The sequence below is a fragment of the Quercus robur genome, chromosome 6, assembly GCF_932294415.1.
Source record: "Quercus robur chromosome 6, dhQueRobu3.1, whole genome shotgun sequence".
NCBI lineage: Eukaryota > Viridiplantae > Streptophyta > Magnoliopsida > Fagales > Fagaceae > Quercus > Quercus robur.
The window spans coordinates 20,849,853-20,870,000 of record NC_065539.1 but is presented as its reverse complement, the minus strand read 5'-3'; the positions used below and the strand labels follow the sequence as shown (position 1 = coordinate 20,870,000).

General features: G+C 36.5%; 3 protein-coding genes across 3 annotated transcripts; all 3 read left to right on the top strand.

The window, feature by feature from the left end:
- Positions 1–1,150: 1,150 nt before the first annotated feature.
- LOC126733206 (ferredoxin--NADP reductase, leaf isozyme, chloroplastic) lies at positions 1,151–4,412 on the top strand. Its single transcript, XM_050436417.1, has 9 exons — positions 1,151–1,400; positions 1,479–1,713; positions 2,208–2,341; positions 2,529–2,607; positions 2,797–2,888; positions 3,018–3,095; positions 3,624–3,686; positions 3,778–4,012; positions 4,099–4,412. Exons 1-9 carry the CDS (start codon positions 1,296–1,298, stop codon positions 4,164–4,166), a joined length of 1,089 nt encoding a protein of 362 aa, XP_050292374.1. The 5' UTR covers positions 1,151–1,295; the 3' UTR covers positions 4,167–4,412.
- Positions 4,413–6,755: 2,343 nt separating this feature from the next.
- Positions 6,756–8,076, top strand: LOC126733208 (cold shock protein 1-like). The gene has a single exon (XM_050436420.1). It carries the CDS (start codon positions 7,080–7,082, stop codon positions 7,818–7,820), a length of 741 nt encoding a protein of 246 aa, XP_050292377.1. The 5' UTR covers positions 6,756–7,079; the 3' UTR covers positions 7,821–8,076.
- Positions 8,077–12,529: 4,453 nt separating this feature from the next.
- On the top strand, positions 12,530–14,919 carry LOC126733207 (thaumatin-like protein 1). Its single transcript, XM_050436418.1, has 3 exons — positions 12,530–12,693; positions 12,838–13,537; positions 14,167–14,919. Exons 1-3 carry the CDS (start codon positions 12,633–12,635, stop codon positions 14,297–14,299), a joined length of 894 nt encoding a protein of 297 aa, XP_050292375.1. The 5' UTR covers positions 12,530–12,632; the 3' UTR covers positions 14,300–14,919.
- Positions 14,920–20,148: the final 5,229 nt, after the last annotated feature.

The window sequence follows — 20,148 nt, the reverse complement described above, 5'->3', positions numbered from 1 at the left end:
CTTCAGCGTCCTTTTTTTTTTTTTTTTTTTTTTCAGCCCTCACTTTTTCTTTTCTTTTGACGTGTTGCCCTTTTTTCAGCCCAAAATACTTTTTCAACCCAAAACATTTTTCAACCCAAGATACTTTTTCAGCCCAAAAATCTCTCCTTGTTTGTGGTTCAGCACCTCCTTCTTTTCTTCCTTTTCAGCGCCTCTTTTCTTTCTTTTAATGTGTTGCCCTTTTAGTTTAGCCCCTCTTTTCTTTTGTGCGTGCCTCCTTCTCTGTTCCTTGCCAACTTCTAAGGCCATAAAGAAATCTTCCTTTGGTTCCGTTTATCCAAGACCCAATATTCTCTCTAGCTGCTTCACATCTCTTTTATTTGAGTAAATCTTTATTTTCTTCAAATCTGGAATAAAATTTAAATAACAAAAATAAAGTCTAAAATCAACAAAATAAATAAAATTAGACTAAAGTTTAAAGTTGAGAAGTGATAAATTACACTCAATTATGCAAGTCATCAATTGGTGAAGGATGAGGGGGCACAAATCTTTTATAGTATTCGATCGCAAACCAAGCCCATTGGTATTGGAGTGAATTGTGAAAATCCCTCACAATTCTTGTCATAAAATGACAGTTTTTGCTCATAGCATAGAGCTAAATGAGGATTGCTAAGTGAGTGTCTATAAAATACCCATCATTGGTGTAGTTTGAACTTTGAATTCGTGAACAACAGTGTTAAGACCAAGTTTTGCAATCAGAATTAACTTAGGTGGATGGTGGAAAGAACAACTTAATGGTTAAGGGATATTTTTAAAGTAACATGCATTTAAGAATCTCTTAATGATTTAGTGTGCCTTTGAGAGTATGAAAATTTTAAATGATGTGACAATATTTCTTTGAAAAAAAAATACGGTCAAACACTATTTCAATTAGAATTGTCACCGTTTCACAATTTTAACAAAATCGTGTTTTTAAAATATAATTTTATTGGAGTGTGTAACAAGATATAATCTTGTTAGCCCATCAACGTACCCTTATTGCGTGGTGTAAACCAAAAAAATCAACGAAGATAGTGGCCATATGGACCACAAGACTACAAATGGTAGTGAGGACAGTCATACATTACACATAAACTTATCCTCACATCTGCCACTGCATTGGCCTTAAATTCTCCTCCACTCAAATCTCATAATCCACTGCAAACGAAAGAGATCATACCCTCTCGTTTTCATACTTCTTCACCAACTCCTCGCAACCCCATAAAACCATCACACTTTCTTGCTCTTGCTCTGCTTTATCAACTAGCATTGCAGTCATGGCTACTGCAGTAACTGCCACGGGCTCTTTTCCATCATCCAAGTCATCTTCTCTGTCCTCCAGAACCTCTATAATCTCACCAGAAAGAATTTCCTTCAAGAAGGTAGTCGGTTGTCTTTGTCTAGCTTTTGCACTGTGATTGTTTTGCTTGGAGTTTGTGACATGGTTTTTGGTTTCTCAGGTTCCTTTGCAGTACAGAGATGTTTCTGTTGGTGGAAGAGTGGTTTCGATCAGAGCCCAGGTCACCACAGAGGCTCCTGCAAAGGTTGCCAAGGAATCCAAGAAAATGGAGGAAGGCGTGGTTGTGAACAAGTACAAACCGAAAAATCCATACACTGGAAGATGCCTACTTAACACTAAGATTACTGGTGATGATGCTCCTGGAGAAACTTGGCACATGGTCTTCAGCACTGAGGGTATGAACTCCTATGCTCCCTCAATGTATGCCCAATTTGATTGGGTATTGATTGAGAGTGTGTATTCTAAGTCCCGCATCAGGCATACACTAGGTTAATACTTTATAAACAAATACAAGGACGTGGCTAGCGCTTTTCTTTTGATCAATACACTTAGCATCTTAAAAAATGACTTTGTTAACTCTTCAACATATAGTTTATATTACCTTGATTTTATTTGTGGGCTTTTATGTGCTTCTTAATGTTTTCTGACCATTAATGAACCTTAATATGAAAGTTGCAAATGTATCAATGGACTTACAATAGCACAGCAGTCCCTCTTCAGCAAGAATAAAAAGGAAAAAGCACATCAGCTCCTATTATCTTCTAAGTTTCTGGGATAAGCATGAACACTAACAATATAACAAATTCGTCTTTAACATATTAATTATTTTGAAATGTGGTTGATAAAGAAATTGATCATTTTGAGCTAACTGGTTGATTGGTTGGCTTAGGGGAGATCCCATACAGAGAAGGGCAATCAGTTGGGGTAATTCCAGATGGTATTGACAAAAATGGCAAGCCTCACAAGCTGAGGTTATACTCAATTGCCAGCAGTGCCATTGGTGACTTTGGAGACTCCAAAACAGTGAGTTTTTTTTATTAAAATGAACCATATTTGTTGTGAGAGTTGAAGTTTATAATTACATGATTTTATAATGGGTTTTGAGTTCTTTTGTCAAGTCAGTATTATCTACATCTCAACGGTTTTTTATTTCCATAGCTAGTCTTTGATTTCAATTCATTTGGTTGTCTGACCTGTTACCTTAATACAGGTTTCTCTGTGTGTGAAACGGCTAGTGTACACCAATGATGCGGGAGAAATTGTTAAAGGAGTATGCTCAAATTTCTTGTGTAAGGATGCAGAACTATAGATCTATGAAATTATTCCGTTCTTTGTCTACCAAATTCTAATGAAACATTGTCCATCTTTTTGGTTTTGAGCAAATTTTATGAGAAACAATTTGAGGTAACCAAAAACGGTAACACCAAATTAAGCAAGATACCTTAGTACCCTTGTTTTTTTAAATGTTTGCGTTTCAGGTGACTTGAAAGCTGGAGCTGAAGTGAAAATGACAGGACCTGTTGGAAAAGAAATGCTTATGCCAAAAGATCCCAATGCTACCATCATCATGGTATATTTTGGTTTGTTATCTTAAGCAAGTACAATGTCAAGAAATTTAATGAATACTCCATAAATTGATTCTGAATTTTTCAGTTAGTTGATTTCTATGCGTTGGTAATTTTGAATTCATTTGTTGCAGCTTGCAACCGGAACTGGAATTGCTCCTTTCCGCTCATTTTTGTGGAAAATGTTCTTTGAGAAGCATGATGACTACAAGGTAGATAAAATGCAATCAATCTTGTTTTGATAAACCCTTGATGAGAAACTAACATGAACCACGTGATGATGAAATTTCTCTCATTGAAGTTTCAAAACAGTATCAATGGCCTTGTAGCCTTGCGTTAAAGGTCTAGAGTTCAGCCCAGTAAAGCATTAAAAAGGTGGGACTTGGGAAAATGGAAAGAGTTATAACATGTGGTAACTCTCATGGAGGCTGATATAATAATTGGACTGAAGCCATCATCAATCCTCGAAGAGAAGAGTAATATAGTTGTCACATACAAATACAATCACTAGGATGCAGTTTCAATGGTGCTTTCAGCATCAATTGCAAATGCTGCGTTTTGTTAATTTTACTTATAAAAAGCCCATGATTCATCAGGAACTTCTTTCTGTGCTGCTTGGAAATTAGAAACCATTCATCATAAACATCCCTTCTGTCACAATTGAAAAAAATACCTATAGTGGTGAATTCTTGTCTATGCATCAGCTGATGATTGATTCATCTTTTTGACATGTTGTGTAGTTCAATGGTTTGGCGTGGCTCTTCTTGGGTGTCCCCACAAGTAGCTCACTGCTTTATAAGGAGGTGAGATGGACTAGAGTTTCCTCACTCATCAAAAACCTTTTTGCCTATGTTTTGAAATACACACTGAAAATTCTCCTGTTGTATGAGACAGGAATTTGAGAAAATGAAGGAGAAGGCCCCCGAAAATTTTAGACTTGACTTTGCTGTGAGTAGAGAGCAAAAAAATGAGAAAGGTGAGAAGATGTACATCCAAACCCGAATGGCTCAGTATGCAGAAGAGCTATGGCAATTGCTTAAGAAGGATAACACCTTTGTCTACATGTGTGGGCTGAAGGGGATGGAAAAGGGAATTGATGACATAATGGTTTCATTGGCTGCTAGAGATGGTAAGTAGCAGATCAAACTTTGGCTAGACTAGATAGACAATTTTTACCTTTCATGCCTTCAATCTTGTGTTTGATACATTTTTCAGGCATTGATTGGGCGGACTACAAAAAGCAGTTGAAGAGAGCAGAGCAATGGAATGTGGAAGTATACTAATGCCTGATTACTTGTACAAATTTCTCCCACTTCACTTTTAAGCGGCAACTGATAATGATTTCCACTGCATTTTCTGTAGATAGGTAATGCCTTTGTAATTTTCCATTTTATATTTGTCTTTTTTTTTTTTTAATGCAGCAGTTGTATTGGTATAGCCTCCACAGGAGTTTTATTTATGAGGGGTCATGGATTATATAGTCATAAATATAGTTGAAGCTAACTTCAACTTCTTTTTACGGAGAATAATGCTAGAGATATAAATTATTTTATAAAAAAATTTACAAACTGCTGATGTGGTGAATGATTATTAGTAAATAAAAAAAAATGATATTAATAGTAAGACTAGATGAAAACCAATAAGAGGTTGACTACATTAACATTTTGTTAAAATGTTGTAAAATAGTTTGTGTCTGTAGAATTACTCTTTTATGAATATTCAGCTCCATTTTTCATCATTAATCATGACAAAACAGTCATACATCCAGCTTAAGAAAAAATTGAAGACAAAATGTAGTACTTATTTCATGTGGCCATTATAATTCTGTTTGTAGATACTACAGTCAAATTGTTCTGATTCAACTCCATATTTCAATTTTCTAAATCACATTGTGGACATCACTAAGGTTACTGTGTTATGATCCTTCACATTCTTCATTTTGATACTTCCAACCACATGAGAGTGTAAACATTGTCTACAAGCTAAAATTGGTACAAATTTTAGCTATTTTCTGATTCTTACCAAGTCACAATTACTTTTGGTTTATTTGTTTGGTATTAAACTAAAATAACTTTTTGTTACTCCCTACTGTCTTTTGTATGCTAATTTACTGAAAATGAGATGTTGTGAGACTTGACCCTTGATATGTCACAGCTCACAGGTCTTATATTCCTGCTCTTGTAACATCACAATTCTTGACGCTCTATTTGTTTCAACAATGATATTTTTTAGAAAATTAGTTATTTTCCAAAAAAATAATTTCTATAAAACTATCTCATTTTCCTATGTTTGGTATCAACCTTAAATGAGTTGAAAAATAATCTCTTAACTTCTCTTATTTAGCTTACTATGAGATAGAACTGTTTTCCAAAAAAAAAAAGAATTAGTGGAAAATAATCTCTAAAAATAAGTCATAATTTTTATGTTGACTAAAAATAGTTTTCTGTTGACTAAAAATAGTTTTCTTTTGACTAATTTTTTCTAATGCTACTAAATACTGGAAAATAGGAAAAACTATCTTTACATAATGTCTTCAAATCAAAACAAACAAAGCGTGAGTCTCTGTTCATCTGACATAAAATTGCTTCATGCATTGAACCAATCATGTAAATTATAAACCCCAATGGAAGAGTATCTACATACAAGTAGTCAGCACATATAAATATAGGGAAAATTATAATTTTGATCCCTGAAATTTGAAGTAAGTTCAATTTTTGACCATTGCAATTTTAAAAAGTTTGGATTTAGTCCATAAAATTTTAAAAAATGAAACAATTTTGTTACTTTGTCTACAGTTCGATTCAGTTTTGTTATCTAAAATTGGGTTGAATCGATTTTGGTCTCTTAGATATATGATTCGTACTATTTTTGTCCCTTTAATATGTTGTTTCAATTTTGATCTCTCAAAAATAGGGTTTCTCAAATTCCTTTGGTAAGGCAAATGGAAAATTAGATGAAGGAACCAAATTATTCATTTAAAAAAAAAAAATTAAGGATCAAATTCAAACTTTTTAGATTTAAGGGATCAAAACAAAACTACACTAAATTTCAAGAGTGAAAAGTATAATTTACCCATAAATATATGTGTATAAGAGGTATTATAGTATAGACTAATTGTATTTATCAAATAGTAAGACAATCAGGGTATTTTTATTTTTAATTTAAAATCAAGATCCTTCCTTTTAATTATTGTTATAATTTGGGGCTAGCAAAGTTGCATTCACACGTCAAATAATATAAAATAATCACAAGATATAACAATATTTAACATGGTTTGGCAACTCCAAGCCTATGTACATAAGCAATGCCAACCAAGGTCCACGAACAACGGTATAAATTATAACCTTATTTCCAAATCCCAAAAACCAAACTCATAGACAAAGACATAAACAAATCCCACAATCCCAATAGTCCCCACACTAAAAAAAACAAGCAAAATCTCAATTTACAAAGATAGGTATCTCTCAATCAAAAAATAAAATTACCAAATTACCCTTCAAACTTTAGAGAAACCCCACTCATATTCTTATTAAGAGTCTTCTCTTCTTTTAAAGTTGGAGGACGCTTGGGCCAAAACTATTAAGTCCTTTATAACTATATTTATCTATAAAGTTTCATCTTTTGATTATATTCCTTGATTAATAAATAATATCAAATTACTTTTTCAATACGAACTTTCATTCCATATCATGTCAAGAAAATACCTTTTCTTCTGCTCCCAAAAAAATCCAAACCAAATTAGAATAGTAATTTAAGTTAAAAAAATTAAGAAAAAAGAAATGATTTTTTAGGAAAAAAAAGAAAAGAAAAAGAAAGAAGAAGAAATAATTAACTTTTTTTTTTTTTTTTGAGAAAGAAGAAATAATTAACTTTGATGATGTGCATACATGCCTATTTTTAATTGAAACATTTGTCATGATTGTTGGTTACACCACCCACAAAAATTGAAAAATAATCATATAAAAAGGGACCAAAATGAAAATAATCAAAATATAAAGGGTAAAAAGAGAAATTCCAAACATAAAAGAGGAAGCGCCAAAGGCAAAGAGCAGGGAATTAACGAAGCGGAGGCTATTAGGGTTTTGGGGTAATATATATATAAGGGCGCTCATACTTAGATTTCTCCGATCCCTTCACATTCTATTCACTATTCTGATTATACTGTAGCTAGGGTTAGGGTTAGGGTTTTCGATCCAATGGCGGAGGTCAGGTCGACTGGTGTGGTCCGGTGGTTCAATGACTCGAAAGGCTTCGGGTTCATCACCCCCGATGAAGGAGGCGACGATCTGTTCGTCCATCAATCCGCGATCCAATCCGACGGCTTCCGTAGCTTGGCTGAGGGCGAGCTTGTCGAGTTCGATATCGAGTTGGGCGAGAACGAGAGGACCAAGGCGGTCAATGTCACTGGCCCTAACGGATCATCCATCCAGGGCAACAACAGGTCCGGACGCGGCGGCGGCGGAGGCGGATTTGCCGGTGGTTGGAGAGGCGGAGACAGGCGTAACGGTGGTGGTGCTGGTTGTTACAATTGTGGTGATACTGGCCACATGGCTAGGGATTGTAACAGAGGAAGCGGCGGTGGCGGCGGCGGCGGTAGCTGTTTCAGTTGTGGTGAGGTTGGGCACATGGCTAGGGACTGTCCACGAGGAAACAATTCCGGTGGTGGTGGCGGTGGCGGTGGGGGCTGCTATAATTGTGGTGGCTACGGGCACATGGCTAGGGACTGTAAGGAAAACACCGGTGGTGGTGGTGGTGGCGGCGGTGGCGGCGCATGCTATAATTGTGGGGAAATCGGGCACCTGGCAAGGGATTGCCGCAACCACGGAGGCAGAGGCGGCGGCCGTGGAGGCGGTGCCGGAGGCGGAAGAGGCTGTTTTCATTGTGGGAAGCAAGGGCATTTTGCGAGAGAGTGTCCTGAGGAAACTACCGCTTCTTGAATAACAAGAAAACAAAACCAAAAAAAAAAGAAGAGTAATAGTACATATTCTCATTTGGTTACCTTCATATCTGGTGGATTATACATAGGATGTTTTGGCTAAATGGGTTTTTGATATTTTGTGTTGGTTTTTTAAAGTTGGTCATCAAGCTTCTGTTTGATCAACAAATTTTCCGGTTTACACAGCACACAGATATTGTGTTGTTTTGGATAAGAATCTGGGTTTTCTTATTAATGACTGCGGCATAACTTTCTAATTGAGCAGTTTATCTAGCCTTTTCTATATCTCATATATCTGGCATTGTTAATTTTTGCACATTGTTGTTCTGTTATAGTGTTATTGGTGTTACTCCATGATTTCATTAGTGGTTTCCCTTATACATAGGATGTTTTGACTAAATGGATTTTTGATTTTGTGTTGGTTTTTAAGTTGGTGATCAAGCTGCTTTTTGATCAGCAAATTTTCTGGCCTACATAGCACACAGATATATGTGGTGGTTCGGATTAAAATTAGGGCTTCTTTATCATGACTGTGGGCCTGTGGCTTTACTTCATAATTGAGCAGTTCTTATCGTTATCTAGCTTTTCTTTTATCTAATATATCTGGCATTGTTACTGTTTGCATTGTATTGTTCTGTTATAGTGTTATTGGTGTTACTCCATGCTTTCATTAGTGGTTTGACTCTTTCAAAAAAAGAGTAATAGCACATATTCACCTTTTACTATTAAATTTGGTGGGTTATTCATAGGATGTTTTGGCTAAATGGGATTTTGATTTTGTGTTGGTTTTAAGTGACTGGCTGTTTGATCAGCAAATTTTCCAGTCTACATGGCACACAGATGTGTGGTGGGTAAGATAAGAATTAGGGTATTCTTATTAATGACTGCGGTGTAACTTTCTAATTGAGCAGTTCTAATCTTCATCTCGCTTTTATTTTATCTAATATATCTAAAACTGTTAATTTTTGCATAGTATTGTCCCTATCAAAAAAAGAAAAGAAAGAAAAAGTGTGCATAGTATTGTTCTTTTATAGTGTTAGTGGTGTTACTACATGATTTCATTAGTGGTCTAATTGTTGCCAATTGCGCATTTTTGTTAACATAATTGAAAGTTGTTTAAGGTATAGTACCTAGAAAAAGTGAGACTAGAAAGGCTAAAAGAAATATTTGATGCCAAACAGCCATGAATCTTTTATTTTAAGAACTACTCCTTACCATTCAAGTCTGTCTTGTTTTTCAAAGTTGCAATATTGATATCATTGTAACATGCATTACACATATGGGGTTTGTCAGAAATCTATTTGATGCCAAACAGCCAAGAATATTTTATTTTAAGAACTACCCCTCACCATTCTAGTCTCTTGTTGTTCAAAGTTGCAATATCAATATCATTGTAACATGCATTACACATATAATGGGGTTTGTCAGAAATCTATTTGTTGTACTTTGTTAATTGTGTAAGGCATTATGATATATTCTCTAACAAGGGATTGGTTAAATGTAAACAAATTTTATGCAAGTAAACAATCTAAAACCATTGGAAGATTTTATGCTGGAAAATATGTACAAGCAGTTAAAAAGCATGGTCGAATAAAGTTAACTTGAGAGATATGATCAACTGGAGTGATTACTGATTAGGCTTCAGAGTCTGAGTCGATGACTATAGGTATGTAAGTTATTAGGATTTATATAGCCTTAGCATTTTGGGGCATTGCCTCAATGTTGCCTAATTGCCAATTCACATGATTACAATGAGCTTGGCGACACAGATGGTTCCTCTCCTTTGTTTGCGTCCGTAGATTTGTTCCTCTGTTCCTCTCCTTTGTTTGCTTCTTCAAACTTGTTATAGCCTCCTTTTCTTTTCTGAATTGATTGAGGCTTCTTGAATAAAAGAGCTTGTAGGAATTAAGTTGTGCTCTGGAGTATTAGTGCAATTAAGTTTTGATCCTGCATTGCTTCTTGATTCTGATGAAGCTAATTGTAAAAGTTGAGTTCCGTCTAAGTTCTAGTGCAATTAAGTTTTTGCATTGGTAGGACATATATATATGGGTTGGGTTTAAGTTCTACATGGTGTGACATTTGGCTTCTCAATGTCTTTTAATTTTGGATGTGCATTTTGAGAAAACCACTATTGGATTATATTTTTTTTCTTAAGAAAATTAGAGATCAATACTATCTCATCTATAAGTGCTTAAATTTCAAGTTAGTCTGAAGTTGGTTAGATTACACTATACAGTCAAACAAAAAGGAAGGACATGTATAAAAGAGAAGGTTTACGTTTCTGTTGAAAGTTTTAGCCCATCAGTGTACCTGTTTGCTTCTCAATAGATGGTCTCAAGATCAATAGATGGTCTCAAGATAGTCTCAAATGGAGACCTTCCATGGCCCTGACTTTTGTGATCATGCATATAATAGTGTCAATGTAATCTTGCTATTGTGACTTTTTTTTTGGAATAAAAAGCTCACTATACAGCTGTGTTTTTAAGGCAATGTGCAATGCTTTTAATGGTGTGTAATGTCATTTACGAATCAGTGGGAAAAGTAATTGAAATTTTGATATTACACTTGGTTGCAAAAAATTTTTCCCCAATTTGTTGCAACTTGCAAAGTTTGTTGAGCTTTATTTCCATCGATGCAAGTTTGTTGAGCTCCAGTTTCTCTGTCATACGCAAATAATTTTCACGATCTGGGCTTTTGTGGTAAATCAATTTCGACTCCTCGAATTAAGCACCTTTTGACGTAACCAATGAGGCAGCATTGCATTTGTCTGAACTTTGGGAGTCTCGAAGTGTCTCTCTGGTCCCTTTGGTTTCGCAGAGGACATATACTGCCGAACCGACCTCATCTATGTCTATGTCCCACGTCTTGTTTAGTTAGACTGTCGAAGTTGCTTGCTTGTTTTAAAACTCTGACCATGTTAGCAAGATTGTCAAGTTGCTTACATCCAAGATATTTTTATATGACGGTGCTCTATGATTTTTGTTGCTTAGAGGTACTAGATTTTTTCATATGACAGTGTAAAGAAGCCTCTTTCATTCTTCGAAAGGGCAGGCGCGTTGAAAGAACCATTTATTATTAAACTCTTGTTCCCTTATTACTTTGATTTTTATTGGTCTTTTTGTTCCGTATGTGCAAAGGAAATATACAGGTCAACAGAGTACTTGGTCACGTTAATCAGTTAACTTCAGCATGGTTATCATTATTCTCTTAAATAAAAAATAAAAAAAAATGTTGACAAGGATTCCAATTAGACAATCAGAAGCCCAACATGTCATGGTGGTACTGGTAGAACATTGTCCAGATTGAGACTAGCTCGGATTCATTTAACTTAGGCCGCAATTTGCAAAATGGGTTGATTTTATAACTATTGTTGGAGAGCCTCAAGCTAATTATCTCAAGCATTATATACATCATTGCTTTCATAATAATATGTGGACCGTAAAAATCCATATGTGGAATACATAAGCATGCTTTGGTTTTGTTCAAAAGTTTATCAAGGTGCAGACTGTATAGTCTTAGTATGCGTTTGGATTCATGAATCAAGCATATGAACAGTATTTTTAGTATTAACAGTAATCAAAAATTATTTTTTTTATTGTTTTTAGTTTTTAGCAAAATAAACGGTATCCAAACACAATCTGAATCAAGCATATGAACAGTATTTTTAGTATTAACAGTAATCAAAAATTATTTTTTTATTGTTTTTAGTTTTTAGCAAAATAAACGGTATCCAAACACACAATTTTTAGATTAAAAAGTTCACTCTCAGCCAAAAAAATAAAAGAAGTATCAAAAAGTTCAGGGCCTATTTGTATATAAACTTAAATACATGTTTTCAATTTTTAAACAATATTATTCATATTTTCAGATTCTTTTTCACTTACACATATTTTAAAAAAAAACTAAAAACGGTTGTTTACAACGTACCAAACGAGCCTTCACTTTCTTTGAATTAAGATCCATCCCCTCCAGATGAGCTCAATTGAAACTCAAGATCTAATCCAAGGAGTATCTAGTGAAACTCTTTTTCAGAGTTTGTCTCTTGTTTCCTGTTCATTCCTTCATGTAATAACAAGAGCAAAGAAAAAACAAAAACAACAAAAACCAAAACAAAACAGAAACAGAAACAGAAAAAAGGGATCTCGAGGTAGCCAGGAAAAGAAGTGCATGTGAATAACGGAAATGTCGTGGATTGCAAGGGTAATAAAAACTTAGTTTGTTTCTTGTTTACTTCAACTTGCATTGAAACTTTCCTAAATTCTTGAATCTTGTGATCAACCTCACGGGCTTGTCTTTTTACGGATAATTTAGTCGTTACTCAATAGTCAGTATATACATACAAGTTTGTAGCCGACCCAGATTGAGAGATCGAAAACAACTGTGTAATCCATATAATGGAGAATCTCTATGTCACTCCTCTCAGAAACACTGCCGTTTAATCATCGTTCGTTCTTTATTAACCTGGCTTTTGCTGAAAGGGCGTCTTTTTTTTTCCCCAATCAGCAAATTAAGCCCAATTCCTAAAAAAATATAAAAAATAAAAAATATAGAAAAAAAATCTTCTCTGCTTGCCGACCTAAAATGAACTTCGTGCAGCCATGTGCACTCTGGGCCCTACTCCTGATCCTGTCCACATAAGCCCTTTAAACAGCACATGATGGCCGGGGACTCGCTTTCCAAAGCCTATAAGCTATAAATCACACCCAATTTCATGCCATTCTGTTTTTAAATCTCTCCCGCATTTTGCAAAACAGACGCTAGTGTTAAAAAATACCAACTGCTACAAAACACTTCATTTTCTTTTTGTCCCAAAATGGCCTCCGTCCAAACTTCTATCATTCTGCTTTCTGTTTCTCTCCTCCAAATCTTCTCAGGTAACACAATCTTTCCATATGTATGTCATGTTCGTGTCATATCGAGTTACAATTATATTATAAGTCGACATGAACACGACTTGTTTAATTATACTCTCTGTTTCCTTTAGTATTTGTGATTAACTTTATGCCTATTACATGCAGGTGTGTATTCAGCAACATTTACAATCATAAACAAGTGCAGCTACACAGTATGGCCAGGAATTTTATCAAACGCCGGAACCGCACAACTCTCCACAACCGGCTTCCCGCTCGAACCAGGCCAGTCGAACACACTCGACATACCAGCCTCCTGGTCAGGCCGCTTATGGGGTCGAACCTATTGCACCCAAGACTCCACCACAGGGAAATTCTCGTGCGTCACAGGCGATTGTGGCTCCTCCACGTTAGAATGCTCAGGTAGTGGAGCCGCCCCACCAGCCACTCTAGCCGAGTTCACTTTAAACGGCTATAACGGTCTTGACTACTATGACGTCAGCCTCGTCGACGGTTATAACCTCCCTATGACGGTTGTGCCCCAAGGCGGAACCGAAGGGAACTGCACCGCAACTGGTTGCGTAGCTGATTTGAACACCGCTTGTCCCACGGAGCTCAAAGTTTTGAGCAGCAGCAGCAGCGACGGGAGCGTGGCGTGTAAGAGCGCGTGCGAGGCTTTTGGGGACCCACAGTATTGTTGCAGTGGGGCCTACGCAACTCCTGCCACGTGTAAACCCAGCTCTTACTCGGAGTTCTTTAAGAATGCGTGCCCATACGCCTACAGCTATGCTTACGATGATGGCACCAGTACCTTCACATGTGCATCCGCGGACTACGTTATCACCTTCTGCCCAGTACCATCCACTAGGTATGTATTTTTTTATATTAGTCTTATCACACGCGCGGTTAAACACGTCTTTACTCCTCATACAAACTGTAGGATAGTAACAGTATCTGTATTATTACTATAATAATTGTTAATAAATATGGTTTAAGTTTAACAATATGCTCAAGCTATTTGTCAAGCAAAAAAAAAAAGTGGAAAAAGAAGAATATGTATATAGTATTGGGTTGATACTTCTTTTGCGAGATGCTGCCAATACGAAAAAAAACCACAGTTTTGTACAAACGAAATGTTGACCTTCGAATATCTAGCCTTTATTCGGGAGGCCGGTGGGAGATCAGATCATATAGGGCAGAGGGGTCCAGTTTCGAATTTTAACCACAAGAGATGGTCCTCACGTCTTCAATTGAAAACATATTATTCTCATGATGAGGAATTTATAAAGTTAGGACCATTTTAGACGGTGATTGATATTTTTCTTTTGGGATAGATAAATATATATGTCAAACACACCGGTTCATATTTTGTGTTAAGAAAAAACTCTTTACAAGTTGAACTAATAGGAACTTATTTTTATTAGTTATACAACTAAGTATCTGTCACACGTTTTAATTTTAATTGATATTGAATTAGTTGTGCGGTGTTGGTTGCAGTGTAAAGTCAACAAATGGACAATTCCCATCCGCAGTTGCAGTGTCGGCGGGTAGACGTGACACATCAGCAAATTTCATTGGCAGTGTCATTACGGTGGCCACCGCACTATGGCGGTTATCAAAGCTGTTTTGAGTTGTCTCAGCCAACATTATTCATGGTTGCACTATGTAGATACATTTTCTTCCTTGAGAATAACACCCCCACCGGATCGATTTAAGTGGTGGGCCCATTATCCGGATTGAGTCATCGGCCGACCTAGTGGGCCCCCCACAATTTTGTCAAAGAGGTCACAAAGTCGCAAGTTGCAGTTGTGGAGTTAAAAAGGGACGGCCTATAAGAGTTGGGCCCAAATGGATACAAACTTTTGTGTCTTGATCATATATCATCAGTGAGTGTGTATCTAGTCCGGCCTATATTGCTGGCCTGCAGTAGTTTTGATTCTCTTTCCAACTTGAACGATAACTACTTTCCGGTGCAAGATGGTGATGGGAATCTTATAAAAATGGAATACAAACACATATAAATACATCATCATTCCAAACTTTGATTTGGAGAGGAAGAGCATGAATAATAGCTCTTTTTTTAAAAAAAAATTATTAAGGAATTTTCTGTTTCTTAATGATTCAAATAGTAAAATAACATGGGAATCTAATAGTTCAATTAGCTGGAAAGCCTGGGATGTAATTTTTTTGGAGCTGTTGCCTACTCAACGCCGCAATAATTAAGTTGACATTTCTTTTCTTTTTTTTTTTTTCAATGGATTCCTTTCATTTTCGTTTTGTCTTTGGGTTGTAGTCATTTGTAGAATTGTTTATCAAAAGGACGGTGTGGGTTTTGCTGTCACAAATTAATTAAAATTTAAGCCATGCCAGATGCCTTTATTTTTATTTTTTTTGCTAATTAATTATTGGAATGGAGAGTCAGATGTTCTCTTTTAGATTGCCTTTACATTATACCATGTATACATTTTTTTTTTTTTTTTTTTGGTGGTTAAGATCTGTATACTTTAGTCGTGCTGCATGGTTCACACACACAGACCTTTTTTTTTTTTTTTTTTTGGTGAGATCAGAACACTTTAGTCGTGGTGCATGGGGTACACACATATATATATAGGAGCTGAGTCAGGAATTTTTGTTTAAAGGGCCAAATTACTGCACTAATATATTTATTAAGACAACTACACACATACATATTTATATTTTATACAAACACTTTTTTATTTGATAAGTTATTTATATACATACACATGCTCATTGTGTGGGGGATCGAAACAAAAGAAGAAGGAAAAGACCTTGTAACAAAGAACTGAAATATTTATGCAAGTGAGGAAGAAACACACATATATAAAATAGACATTCCTCGAGTCTGACTGAGGAGAGCCTCTTTTCTTCATAATTTATTGTCTTAATCATTTCATTGGCTTCTTATCTCATTGTGATTAACTTTAACTTGTTAAGTGATCAAAATCCAACCCATTCTCTAACAAATCTATTGTGGTGAGCTTATTGGGCCATTGTTCGAGTCATTTTTGGGCCGTGGATCTAGTCATGCCCTCACATAAACTGTCCATGTATATATATATATATATATATTTAATTACTTCTTAATTTTTGTTATTGTAAAGCATTTTTTTTTACTATTTCTTTATTCTAAATGGTTTTTGTACTTAATAACTCATTTGAATGAATATTTATGATGTAGTCCCATATTTGATTTTAAAATTAGGAAATAAAACTCTCTCTACAAATAAATAATTTAGGACACATGGCGCAAAATTGGACTATAATTTGAAATTTTAATTAGACTTTCTCTAAGTTTTGTATATTAATATATATATATATATATATATATATAGATTAGATCATTTTTTTTTAAGAGCATCATTAGACTAATTCAAATACTTGGAGGGCCAACTCTTATTTTTGTAAGAAAAATTTTGAAAATGTTAAAATAGTTATATATATATACTAAGGAAAATTTCAAAAATGTACATAGTTCCACCCACCCACACACACATACATACATGCATGCATGCATACATACATACATATATATATATATATATATATGTGTGTGTGTGTGTGTGTGTGTGTGTGTGTGTGTGTGTGTGTGTGTGTGGCAGGCAAAAGGTAGATCAGTTAATTAAGACTGGTTTTAATTAAGATACAGTTCACTCACACAATGAATTTATAGAGATTGGATGCAAGGTCAACCTTGAAATACCCATTGTGCAACATGAAACAAAGATCATAATTAAATTTTCTATGCAAAGTGGAAATATTCAATTAGAAATAGCGTAGAAATTAGCTAAGTGTTCGTCCTCGGGTTCAGTTCGAGGATGAAAGTACAACTGAATGGTTTCTCTCTTTCTTTTGTTTTTCTCCCTTCCATCTCCAATCCCCCTTGATCCAGGTGCTCCTTGGCTTTATATATATTAGAAAGGATGCATCTAGATCTTACACCTGGTGGGTTGAGATCAAATTTTCTGATACTTGTCCCATAAAGACCTTGCTAGAAGTTTTGTACAACAAAATATGAGCTATGAAGGACATTATTCATGGTCATTTTTCCATTAATGCGGCCAGGTAAATGGTTGCAGTGCATTTAATGCGGAGGGAATGGTTGCCTTGTCCTTCCTTTTTCTTCTCTTCCTTATTCAGAACCAAGTTACCTTTGTCTCCCCAGGGATTGCACCATGCTTCCTTCATTCCAAATTCTCGGCCTTCTTGAGGTTAAGTAGGAATCCTCGATATCTTCATCAGTAGTATCATCGCGAACTCCTTACTAGTTAAACAAGTCCTCTTCGTATAGTTCCTTTCCTCGGAATTACTCTTCCAGCAATATTTCCACTGCCTCAGGATGAATACACAGTAAGTACGGTCGCGAGTATGAATGTTTGTATAGTTTTTGATCCTTAAATAACCAAAACCTCAGTGCCTTCCTACGAACTTTTTTTGCCTCGGTCTTATCCTCGGGTAATATTCCTTTCTTGAGGAACATAAATAATGGATTCATCCATCTAGGGTCCATTCGCATAAAGTGAACCCCAACGGGAACCGGTACGTTGTAAGTGGGTAATGCATAATCTTCCACAAGTATGATCCTAGGAATATTCTCCCTGCTTGTAGTAGCTAGAGTTGCCAACGAATCAGCGTGAGAATTTTTACTCCGTGGAACCTGTTCAAGCGTAAAAGAATGATAGCCCCTAGACAAACGTTTAACCTGATTCAAGTACCAAAGCATCCTCGGGTCTTTAGCCTTGAAATCACCCCGAACTTGTCCCACTATGAGTCTTGAATGACAATGCTCTCTGACAACCTTACCTCTAAGTTTCTGCACAGCAATCAACCCTGCCAGTAGAGCCTCATATTCTGCATCGTTATTTGTTGCTGAAAAGCCAAGCCTCAGAGATTTTTCTAAAGTAATTCCATTTGGTGAGATCATTACAATTCCTATCCCTGATCCTTTCTGGTTTCTAGTTGGCTGTGCCATCCATAAATAGCTGCCAAACTTACTGAACTTCCACTGAACTCACTGTTAATGCTTCCTCGGGCTTTACTCCCTCCACTGAGTCGCCTAACTCCTTGGTAAATTCTGCTACCAAATCCGCCAAAATTTGGCTTTTCATAGCCATTTGGGGCAAATACTTAATGTTAAATGCACCAAGCATAGTTCCCCATTTTGCTACTCTTCCTGTATAATCTGACCTTCAAAGCAATACTTGTAAGGGTAATTGGGTCAAGACGATAACGGTGTGGGCTTGGAAATAGTGGGCAGCTTCTTGGTGGTATGGATGATAGCAAGAATTGCCTTTTCTAAATGGAGATACCTGACTTTGGCCTTCTGGAGGGATTTGCTAACATAGTACACCGGTCTCTAAATTCCTTCATCCAGCCATATCAAGACCAAACTCATTGCATGTTGGGCAATAGCCACATATGCACACAAAACCTCCTCTTTCTTTGGCCTAGACAAGACTGGTAGATGAACTAAATACGCCTTTAACTCCTCAAAAGCCCTATCACACTCCTCAGACCAAGAAAAATCCTTTCATTTATGCAATAGCTGAAAGAATGGTCTGCACCGCTTTGCAGACCTTGATATGAACTGGTTCAAAGCTATTGTCATTCGAGTAAGATGCTAAACTTCTTTCAAATTACGAGGAGGATGCAACCCGTGAATAGCCTTAATCTAGTCAGGATTAACTTCAATTCCCTGATGGGTGATCATATAGCCTAAAAACTTTTTGGACCCTACACCAAAAGAACACTTAGAAGCATTTAAGCGTAGCTTGTGCTTTCTTAAGATTGCAAAAACTTCACCAAGATCAGACAGATGCCTAGACTCTTCTTTACTCTTAACTACCATATCATCAATGTACGCCTCCACATTCTTTCCTAATTGGCTCTTGAACATTCTAGTCACCATTCTTTGATATGTAGACCTTGCATTCTTGAGTCCAAACGGCATTACTCTCTAGTGGTAATTTTCTGTTAGGGTAAGGAAGGCTGTTTTCTCTTGGTCGAGCAGCGCCAGTGGGATTTGATGGTAGCCTTGAAACGTATCTATGAAACTCATCCTAGGATGTCCATACGTTGCATCAACTAACTGATCTATTCTCGTGACAGGAAACGGGTTCTTTGGACAGGCTTTGTTGAGATCTGTGATATCCACACACACTCTACACTTCTTTGATTTCTTCTTTACTACTACAGTATTAGGCAACCCCTTAGGGTAGAAGACCTCTTTGATTGCCCCAGCTTGTTTAAGCTTACAGACCTCATCTTTAACAGCCTCGGCATGTTCTTTAAACGAACGCCGAGGTAATTGTTTCTTCAAGATAGCCTTGGGATTAACGTTCAAGCGGTGGTAGATAAACTCGGGATCAATCCTAGGTGATTTGTATGCACTTCAAGCAAAAACATCCAAATTTCCCTTCAAAAAGTCTACCAATTGCTTATAATCTTCAATTGGGAGTTGAATCCCAACTTAAAAGTATTTATCCACATCCTTACCAATGATAACCCTCTCCAACTCCTCACACGATGCTAAACTATCTAAGGAGATAGGCGGCCCAAGCTGTGGTTGCTATAATGTCGGCGACAGTCCCGAAGAGTCTGTCTCAACAACGCAATGACTAACTGTTGCTACCATACAATTCCTAGCCACTGATTGACATCCTCCCAGCTCGGCCACCCCTTTAATAGTAGGATATTTCACTTTAACATGCAACGTAGACGAGACCGCCCCTATGGCAAAAAGGCATCTACCATTATGAAGTTTATAATCACCAGTTTTGTCCCTGGTCTGCATAGGCAAATGAATCATCCCCTTAGGAATAGTAGTGTTTCCATCGAACCCAATCAACGGAGCATCATACTGGTCCAAATCCTCAAGTTTGAGTCCTAGACCTTTAAATAAATGGCGGTACATAATCTCTGCCCCACTGCCTTGATCAATCATTACCCTATTGACATCAAACCCCGATATCCGTAAGGTTACCACCAGGGCATCATCATGTAACTAAATCATTCCCAACTTTTCTTCCTAGGAAAATCCTATGATTAGTTGTTCTAAAACTCTGGCCTTCTTGTGTGGTGCCTCTTTTTTAGATTTCGCCAGTTGTGGCGACACCAACATTACCCCGCTAATTGGGTGAGATTCTTTTCTCGGGGTTGCAAAAATGACATTTATTGTTCCCAGAGATGACAAAGGTGCTCTACTTCTTTGTGGTCTTGTCACGAGCCAATTTCCTTGACTATCGAGTTGCTGCAAAAATTGCTTCAACTTACTAGCTTTAATCAACTGGTTAAGAAAAGCTTGCAAAGTTCTTCATTCCTCGGTCGTATGACCTCGGTCCTGGTGGTATTGACAATAAAAATTCTGGTTTCTTTTAGTTGGGTCTCCTCCCATCTTATTTGGCCATTTAAAATAGGGCTCGTGCTTAATCTTCTCTAGCACTTGATATATCGGCTCTTTGA

Coding starts and splice junctions, on each gene's coding strand:
- LOC126733208 (XM_050436420.1), top strand. CDS start 7,080: ATGGCGGAGGTCAGGTCGACTGGTGTGGTCCGGTGGTTCAATGACTCG.
- LOC126733207 (XM_050436418.1), top strand. CDS start 12,633: ATGGCCTCCGTCCAAACTTCTATCATTCTGCTTTCTGTTTCTCTCCTC. Junction 12,694..12,837: donor TCTCCTCCAAATCTTCTCAG/GTAACACAATCT, acceptor TATTACATGCAG/GTGTGTATTCAGCAACATTT. Junction 13,538..14,166: donor TGCCCAGTACCATCCACTAG/GTATGTATTTTT, acceptor TGTTGGTTGCAG/TGTAAAGTCAACAAATGGAC.
- LOC126733206 (XM_050436417.1), top strand. CDS start 1,296: ATGGCTACTGCAGTAACTGCCACGGGCTCTTTTCCATCATCCAAGTCA. Junction 2,342..2,528: donor ACTTTGGAGACTCCAAAACA/GTGAGTTTTTTT, acceptor ACCTTAATACAG/GTTTCTCTGTGTGTGAAACG. Junction 3,687..3,777: donor GCTCACTGCTTTATAAGGAG/GTGAGATGGACT, acceptor TGTATGAGACAG/GAATTTGAGAAAATGAAGGA.